Genomic DNA, 9,383 nt, shown 5'->3' with positions numbered 1-9,383 from the left:
TTTATGCTGCTTTCAATGTACACGGAAACAGACATTCAGCTAAAACAAGGACAATAAACCTGAACAAGGTAGCCTAAACATAAAATATTACGTTCCTACTGGTTGCTGTACACGTAGATCTGGATTAATTTTAGGAGCCACGAGCCAAAAAAAAGTTAAGAACCACAAGGGCTTTTTTTCCTTAATTAGAGCACGCCCATTTGCACCACATGGTCTGTGCTTAACAACAACATTGGTTGCAGAGAAATGGCTGGAAGGGTCTAACGAAGTTGTTTAGTCAAATAAATACAGCTGTCCGAGCCACACTGCACATCATCCAGTGAGCCTAAACTAGAATCAGCGTGGTCACTTTGTGTGTTTGTAAGCAGGAGACTCAGCTAAAGACTCTAAAAACCTGCCGTGCTGTGGTATCTATACGGCTAGCTTGTTAGCAGACAGTGTGTTTATTGGCTAAAATGAACGGCCATCAGAACGGTTTCCATAACAACTCGCTCATTGATGAAGACTGCTTCCTCTTCACTTCTGAATCTGTCGGAGAGGGTCACCCCGGTAAGTTTGTAATCTGTAACTGCCTGTCTGCGGGGCATTTAAGCATACTAATTAGCCTGATAGCACCATGTTAGCCGCTTGGTGTTGCATGTTACTGTTAGCTCAGCGTGTTGTTGTGTGTCAACTGTCCACTGAGTTAACGCTAAGTAGTTAGCCTGCTAGGCTAACGTTAACGTACTTGCTCATCCGTAACGTTACGTTACCTTTTTAATTATGGAATACCGTTTAATTCAATATTAAATAAATGAAGGAATATATAAATAAATGAATATACATGAATGAATAAATAAATATGTCTTTGAAATACTTCATTAAATAAATAAAGGAGGCAATAAATACATAGCTACATCATTAAATAAATGTAAATATTCATATGAAAATTAATCAATTAGCTAAATAACGCTATATTAAAACGTTTTACTTTTAATTATTTCATGGTACTTTTATTTCATAACTCTACGTTCATTTATTTCAAGAGACTTTTATTTCATAAATTCCCATTTATTTCTGTGGACTTTTGTTTTATTTCCTTATTTATTGGTTCTCCTGTATTTATTTCCAGATCGTATATGCAAATCGGGGGGCGTGGCTAGCTATCACATTCACAACAGAGTAGTGCTCTGTACCCAGGGCACAGTCACATATTCTAAAATAAATAAAGGGGAAAATCAATCAATGTTGCATTAGGAAAATAAAAGTCCACGGAAATAAATACATTTGGATTTATGAAAGTAAAGGCTCTTGAAATAAAAATAAACGTGGACTTCTGAAATAAAATACCATGAAATAATTTATAATAAAACCTTTTTAATATTTTTAACTAAGTGATTCACTTTCATATGAACATTTACATTTACTTATTTATGTTTGAATTGCCTTATTTATTTTATGATGTATTTCAAAGGCATATTTATTTATTCATGTATTTATTCACTTGTTTAATTTTGAATAAAATGTTATTTTATATTTAATACATCCATGCACTGTAGTCTGTAACGTTACAACACAATTTGAAAATGGTTTCTCCACTTGGTGTAAAAGTGGTCTAGCTACATGTGATTCAAATAAGGAACAATCCGAAAAGAACAACAAACCAGTTTATAGTTTTTATTGTTAAGTTGGACCGTTGCAGTTGAATGCTAAAAACACGACGGGTCAGCTAACGTTAGTCCCGTTGCAGTCATGGATGTATTGATAATGTTATGTAACGTTACGTATTATTATCTGTGGAACTGTTTGGTGCCTGCCAATCACATGACGCTCTCATTGTTTTCTTACATTAACTTACAATATGAGGGGGAGTTTTTTTTCTACCAATACTAATAATCAGCGATAAACAGCGCCTCTTGTATTTTGTAATTCAGAATCAGACGGGTTATGGCAAGCTACCATAGGCGATTCATCATTTCATAATCACCTAACTAGACGTGTGGCATGCCTAGAGACTGTAAAACAATAGGTGGCATACCACGTGCTCTGTCGCAGCAGTAGTAGTAGCAGGGCAGGTTTGTTATTGAGTGGTGAGGGAGGAAAATGTTACTATGGCACACCTAAAATTCATAATAATCTTTTGAGAGCTAGATTACAAGTGCATCAGATGTTTTAAAGTGTTCAGATTGAGCAATACACCTTTTTAATGTACAATGTATGCATTTTCCCCTTACTGATATTCTGGTTCTCCTTTTCCACAAACAACATTAAACCAAGGAGAGGGTTAACTTTTCCTGCTGCTGATTTCTGACCGTAGTCAGAAAGCACAAGGTAGACACTATGCCCATATATGCCTTTACTCTCTCACTTGCTCTACACACTCCCCACGCACGTACACACACATGCGGGCCCTACTATTGTCTTAAAGTGATAGATGCAGACACTTATGCTCAAGTATAAACTTCAGTCCACTTACAAAGGCTACGCTGGAATCTCTGGTTAGAGCCTCTGCAGAGGTATAAATCCTGCTTTAGACTGTTTTTTTTTTTTAGCCAAGTCTACCTAATAAAACTGGGACAGTGGGGGCAGCTTCATTGCAACAGATAATAGGCCTACCTGCAGTCCTAAATATAGGTACTGCAGGGGCTACTGCTCAACTGTGGGTGTAACACAGTCATTACACGCTTGATAGTTTCAGGAAAATCAAAGCCCCTACAGAGATCTCTACTAATGATGTGCATCAAAATATCTCTTTACACTTGCAATGCATTTATTTAATTATGTATGACAGCACAATAAGTCTTCTACAATTAAAATATATTTACCAAAAAGAACAGGTGAGGCATTGCCATGAAGTGTTTCTATCTGTTGAGTTCTGAAAAAATACTTGTGTGTTAATCCACAGATAAGATTTGTGACCAAATCAGTGATGCCGTGTTGGATGCACACCTCAGACAAGACCCTGATGCCAAAGTGGCATGTGGTAAGTCTTTAGACGGCAATGCAGGCTGACCATAGAGTATTGATTGTTGAAGCATTCACGTGCAAGCTAAAGCATTTAGCAAAACAGTTGTGAGGTCTATTCAATAATGTTGTAATGTGTTGAATCTTTTGGTTCCTCTGTTAAAAAATGATTTCTAATGTATATGTTATGGTTCCTGTGAGGTACGCCCCGTTTCCACCAGTCATTAACATCCGTCCTAAGAGGTCGGATCAAAAGTGGACCGCTCTAAGTACAGGTGAAAACACTCTCAGGACGCGTTGAGATCCGATCACAAAAAGCTCTTTTGCAGCTGGTTTGAGCCACACGTGTCCACATTCTTGTTGCAGTGGGGACAGGAATATGTCCTCAGCCATATTAAAGAAAACCTACTCAACCATGAGCGGAATAATGCAATCAAAGTATTTCTCATGTCACAGAAACCAATGAGTGAATCGTGTGTTCAGGATGTTATTATCATGTACTATTAGTGATGTGTCTGTGTTTTTGTTTCTGTGCTGGCTGCTCTTGGCTGTGGCCATGAAAAGGCTGCCGTTAGGCCTACAATTTTTTATTTTTAGTCAAATGAAATTTCCTTAAATTCACCACTACGTGAGATATTGCAACAAAACTTCCTGCTGTTATGTCGTCTCCTTCTGTTATTTTAGTCTTGCGTTGCCAGAGCGACACAGCGCTGTCAGGAGTAAGATGGTAAAATTTGTGGTCAAAGCAACATCTTTGTTATTAAATGTCACCAAGGAAACGTGATCTCGTGAAGTGCTTTCCCAATCTCATTTATACCTATCTGAGCCTATGTGGCCTCATACACTCACTCACTTAGCACCTGAGATCAAGTAAGTCTGTGAGTCTTTAGTCCTTAGTCCTCAGGGCTCACTTTGGGATTGGGGCACAAAGACACACATACCTAGAGCACCTTACTTGTGATCGGATTACTCTGGAGGATATCAAAGCTAGGTGTGAAATGGGGTCCATTTCAACCAAATTGTACCAGGAGCTAAGGAGTCCCTGGAAAAAAAACTCAGGGCTTAAATCTTTGCACATTTTTATGGTTTTCTCTGGTTTAATGGTGAGACATTTTCAAATCACTATGTGGTGCATACCTGGATACACGGCAGAAATACAGGTGACGTAAAGCTGAAAAAAGCTTTTTTAGGTTTCAGAAAGCTTGAACTTGTAATTTCTTTTATGGCCTTTTTAAATGGCAATACAGCTACATTTGCCATTTGTTTCATGGGCTTTACCTTAACCTCAGGCTATTGCTTAGCAGGCTAAACTTGTTTGACACATTCAATTTAATGGAACATGTGATGTCTCGACCACGGTCACTGTAGGGGAGGGGTTTTTGTACTATGTTTGAACAAATATTGGCCCACAGCGTCTGCTTTTAGGTTTAGTATGTGCCTTATGTTTCACTGCATGAGTGTTGATGAGGTAGAAATTTTGCAGCACACATTTTGGTAATTTGACTCTGCTGGAAAGGAAAGGCCGTCTCCCACAGATTAATTTGTTGCATCAGCCAAAAGGGGGATGGGACCAACTTACATCTGCATCAAGGCCTAAAGTTGCATATGGTTACTTTAGATGTTGGTGACAGAGCTGCAACAATTATTTAGTTAGTTAACTGTTCAAAATAAATCACCGGCTACTTTAATAACTTACTTTAATACACTTAATTCTCTTTCACCTCCTTGTTTTTAATGATCTGTTCTAAGTCTCACTCTCATCCCTCACACTGCATGTCATTGTATCCTCTGTAGAGACTGTTGCTAAGACGGGGATGATCCTGCTGGCGGGGGAGATCACCTCCAGGGCCAACGTGGACTATCAGAAAATTGTCAGGGACACAATCAAACACATAGGCTATGACGACTCCTCCAAAGGTACAGTGATGAAAGTAGTTGAGTGAAAGAGTCATGTAGTTAAAGCCTCTTTCTTAAATACAAACTTGAGCATTGCTCGGTGAAGTTAGTCAAGTTTGTCAGTGATTAAGATGTAGGTTTGCATCAAATAATCCAAAGGGTTTCAACTGCTCTAGTAGAAGTAATAGTAGCAAAAGTAGTAGTAGTATTGTCCTGAATATCAATTGAGAATTAGAGCTTTTTCACACCTATACTTTGTTTGCTTTGGTCCAAATTAGTTGATGAGTTTGTAAAGGTGTGAAAGCCCCCTTTTTAATATTGTGAACTCAAATGATCCCACATTGCGTTATAAAACGTAGTGATCGATCAAACTATTATTATTATTATTATTATTATTATGTACTGTGAAGACTGAAAAAAGGTAAATTTAGAAGCCTTTTGAGTGTGAGTAACCAGTGTGGGTTCTGTCTGAAATTGCTTCGTGAATTTAGTCAAGTGAATAGTTTTAATTTGACATTACTCTATTGTGAACGAGACAAGTGTACACAGATCTGCTACGTATACGTTCACATGGGAGAGACAGATTTAGTAGATGTGTAAACTGCAAGAGTTTTTATTTTTAATAAATGAAGTGCATATTTGAAGGAGTATTGACATGTGAAACAGTTGACTCTGTAGTTTTGTTCTACAGGCTTTGACTATAAGACCTGCAATGTGCTGGTGGCTTTGGAGCAGCAGTCCCCTGACATTGCTCAAGGTGTTCACGTGGATCGAAAAGAGCAGGATGTGGGAGCCGGTGACCAGGTGGGATGGATCATATATTTCTGTTTGAGTTTGACCTGCAGCTGTAGCTAGAAATATGTTATTTTGACCTGCTGTGATTTGTGACTGCACGTATCACAGGGTCTGATGTTTGGATATGCCACTGATGAGACTGAGGAGTGTATGCCCCTTACTATTGTTCTGGCTCACAAGCTAAATGCCAAGATGGCTGAATTGCGCCGAAACGGAACGCTGTCGTGGCTCCGACCCGATTCCAAAACTCAGGTAGGAGAAGGAAACGTTGCCTCTGGTTCTACACAGTCCATTACGTAGAGAATAAAACACTGTATTGTAGGTTGTCTTTGTTACTTTTTGGAATAATTGATTTTGAATGTGCTTTCTTTCCAAATATACATTTTTAAAGATGGCATTTGCATATTGGCCCTCATTTAGCAACCTAACGTAAAAAACAAGCGCAGATGTGAGCACAGAAATCATCTTTTGACGGGCTTTACGTGTGATTCATGAAACGTTCGGATCACACCAATCCGAGCGCGAGAATGGTACTACATTGATAAATGCAGTGGCTGAAAACAGTTGTAATTTAAATATCAGTCCCCAAAATATTCTCGGATTTGAGGCCTCTCCCCTAGTATTTACAACACGGGCAAACGTAATCCGGCTAAGAAGTGCCACTTTTCAGAGGTGGAGATTAAAACTGATATCTGTTTAATATGCAGTAATGTGTGTACAAAATGGCAGCCTAAAACTGGTATTGAAGGGTGTAGAAAATGCTGAATGGAAAGAGATCACTGATGTGGTCAGCAGTGTTGCCGTAGTAAATCAATCTAGAGCCTGTCTCCTTCGTATAGTCCCCTGTTAGGGCTGTGCAAGACACTACTCTCTGGGCATCGGGTCAGCTGGCTCCACCACTACATTTATGGCACCCTGTTTTCCTGCAAGATGTTGTGCAAAAGCCCCCAGGCTAAAACAATGTTGCAGACTTTTTCTGGCGTGTATAGTATGGTCCCCCCCCCGCTGATGCAAGTCAGAGCCATCTGCCCTTAATCAATCTGATAGAGCGCTCCCACAGGGCCCATGTGTGTATGTGTGCACTGTGTGCATAGAGGTCTTCTAAAAGAGCTAGGTCTGCCATTGCTGATAAGTGATCAACTGATGATTATTCCTTCTCCTGTTAAACTGATCATATGCTGCACCGCAAGTCCACAATGACTCGAAAACTTGCATACGCAAGTTTAAACTTGACATGAGATTTGATCATGGATCACATCCATAATGATACATGCAATGGAAATGGTCGTACGCCAGTTTTACGCTTGTTTTCTGTTGTACGTTTGCTTTGTAAATGAGGGCCATGGTTACTGCTGTAGATGAGCTGCAGTGATTATTTTCATTATCTGTTGATATTTTTTCTATAGATTATAAGATGTCAGAAAATGGTAAATGAAAATTTAAGAAAGGTTCTCACAGCCTAAAGTGACGTCTTTTAGTGGCTTGATTTGTCTGACTTAACCAAAACATTTTAGTTTTTCTCCCCCTTAGGTGACTGTTCAGTACAGACAGGACCGAGGCGCCATGATGCCATTGCGTGTCCACACCATTGTGGTCTCTGTCCAGCACGATGAGGCTATAACTTTGGACGAGATGCGCAGATGTCTAAAGGAGCACGTGGTGAAAGTGGTTGTTCCCGGTGGCTACCTTGACGATGAAACCATATACCACCTGCAGCCCAGTGGACGCTTTGTCATTGGGGGACCACAGGTGAGGCAAGAACGCCTTTACTATTAACCGATACATTTTTTAAAAATGTGGATTTTATTGATCACATGTCCAAGTCTTGAGATCTTGTAACTACATTATTGTACATTCCCACAAGAAAAATAATAATAAAGCTGTCTTTTAATGCTTTGGTCAGAATAGACAAAATCATGCAAAATCTATTTGTCTCAGATAGACTATGAAGTCCTGTTTCTTCCCACAGGGTGATGCTGGTCTGACTGGCCGTAAGATCATCGTTGATACTTATGGGGGTTGGGGTGCCCATGGAGGCGGAGCCTTTTCTGGGAAGGACTACACAAAGGTGGATCGCTCTGCTGCCTATGCTGCCCGCTGGGTGGCCAAATCTCTGGTGAAAGCTGGGCTCTGCAGGCGTGTGTTGGTCCAGGTGAGTGTCCAATATATCACAGTGTTAAAGTGATAACTTGCTCCAAATCTATATTACAGTATCAAAGACTCAGCCACCTGTAGGCTTGAAGGTGGCTGTTAAAAGTTGGTAGTTTCCTACTCGAGAGCAGCGACTGTGGTCGCACTGTTATTTGCTCATACAACAACCTGTTGTCTGTCAGATTCCACTGCAAGAGTGGTGCGTGAAGTTTTTCCTGCGCCGAAAACTTTACTTATATTTACTTTAGGTATCCTATGCTATTGGAATTGCCCATCCACTCTCTATCTCCATCTTCCACTATGGGACCTCCCAAAAGAGCGAGAAGGAGCTGTTGGAAATTGTGATGAAGAACTTTGACCTCCGTCCAGGAGTTATTGTGAGGTATCCTGTGGTGTCTAATTTCAGATTTTAGCTACTAAACATGCAGTTAAGATCCCCACTGTACACATTTCACACGTACTTACTATAAATCAGTATTTGTTTCTGTCTCAGTGATCTTGACCTGAAGAGGCCCATCTACCAGCGCACAGCAGCTTATGGTCACTTTGGTCGTGACGGCTTTCCATGGGAGGTGCCCAAGGTGCTGAAATACTGAACCCCCCCCTCTAATCTCGAATCCAGCCGGTCTTAGGTGTACTGCAGATTAACCTGTCTGTCTACTTTCCTCCTTTCTCCTCCACCTCCCACCTCTTTGTCCTCACACAAAAACACAGCCACATCACAACAACCTCCACCTGTTAGTATTGTACACTTCTCTTTGAGATAAAATCATTTCAGTTGCAGATATTAAATTGAACCAGAAAGTTGGATACATTGTTCATACAGATTTGAGCAGTGCTACCAGCTTATATTCATTTTTGCTCTGGCAGCTTGCCTCATTTTGTTTCTATGTTTAATGGTCATCTAGTTTCCTGACACTGGTAGTTAAGAGTGGATTAACTTAACAAATTTAAACCATATTTACAGCATATTTCTAAAACATCCACATTGGTATTGATTGTGATTTGTAAGCCATGTTTGGTATTCCAAAGCTTTCAATTCAGAATCTCACTGCAGTTTAGTTGTAGAAGTGATCAGTAGTTGGCATCCTCTGTTGCTTTTTCTTTAATTAATGGCAACACTTAACTTTGTTGGGTTTATGACAATTTAACATTGAAAAAACATCAGCTCTGTTCCACTCACACCCTCCCCATCTCTCTTTTTGAAATGTTGATGGCACAAATAAGGTTAAACACTCGTCGATAAATTCTGCTCATTCTTTTTCTCACATTTTTTCATTTTGTGCTATCCCTTCATGCGGTTTTATTTCTGACGTTTTACAGAGAAGTCAGAAGCTGCTATTAACCTTGTGGTTATGTTGGGCTGCGCCATGAAATCACTCAATTTCTGTAATTTATTTTGTTGGTTTAAATGCCATGTGAATGTTCAAATAATGTTAAATGTGTCAATGTCCTACTGACCAAGATAAAGGCATGGGGCGGTACTCCCTCGCCCTTCCTGAGATTGACTCTGGGTGTAGCTACAGAGAAACCCAGTTCAGTCACCTCTGGGCAGAGGCTGCCTTCATCTCATGGCAACATTCTACTTGAAATAAGTT

At 39.9% G+C, this 9,383-nt stretch overlaps 1 protein-coding gene across 1 annotated transcript; it reads left to right on the top strand.

The window, feature by feature from the left end:
• Positions 1-214: 214 nt before the first annotated feature.
• mat2aa (methionine adenosyltransferase II, alpha a) lies at positions 215-9,383 on the top strand. The gene is made up of 9 exons (XM_034896673.1): positions 215-549; positions 2,885-2,962; positions 4,738-4,860; positions 5,531-5,643; positions 5,743-5,886; positions 7,165-7,383; positions 7,604-7,786; positions 8,034-8,167; positions 8,279-9,383. The coding sequence occupies exons 1-9, from the start codon at positions 456-458 to the stop codon at positions 8,379-8,381; spliced, it is 1,191 nt and encodes a 396-aa protein (XP_034752564.1). The 5' UTR covers positions 215-455; the 3' UTR covers positions 8,382-9,383.

This window comes from Etheostoma cragini, chromosome 16, assembly GCF_013103735.1.
Source record: "Etheostoma cragini isolate CJK2018 chromosome 16, CSU_Ecrag_1.0, whole genome shotgun sequence".
NCBI classification, from domain to species: domain Eukaryota; kingdom Metazoa; phylum Chordata; class Actinopteri; order Perciformes; family Percidae; genus Etheostoma; species Etheostoma cragini.
The sequence above is the reverse complement of the archived record's forward strand: the minus strand, read 5'-3'. Positions and strand labels throughout refer to the sequence as shown.

Excerpts from the sequence above, each read along its gene's own strand:
- mat2aa (XM_034896673.1), top strand. The coding sequence starts at position 456 with ATGAACGGCCATCAGAACGGTTTCCATAACAACTCGCTCATTGATGAA. Across the intron at positions 550-2,884 it reads TGTCGGAGAGGGTCACCCCG|ATAAGATTTGTGACCAAATC; the intron begins GTAAGTTTGTAA and ends GTTAATCCACAG. Across the intron at positions 2,963-4,737 it reads TGATGCCAAAGTGGCATGTG|AGACTGTTGCTAAGACGGGG; the intron begins GTAAGTCTTTAG and ends TATCCTCTGTAG.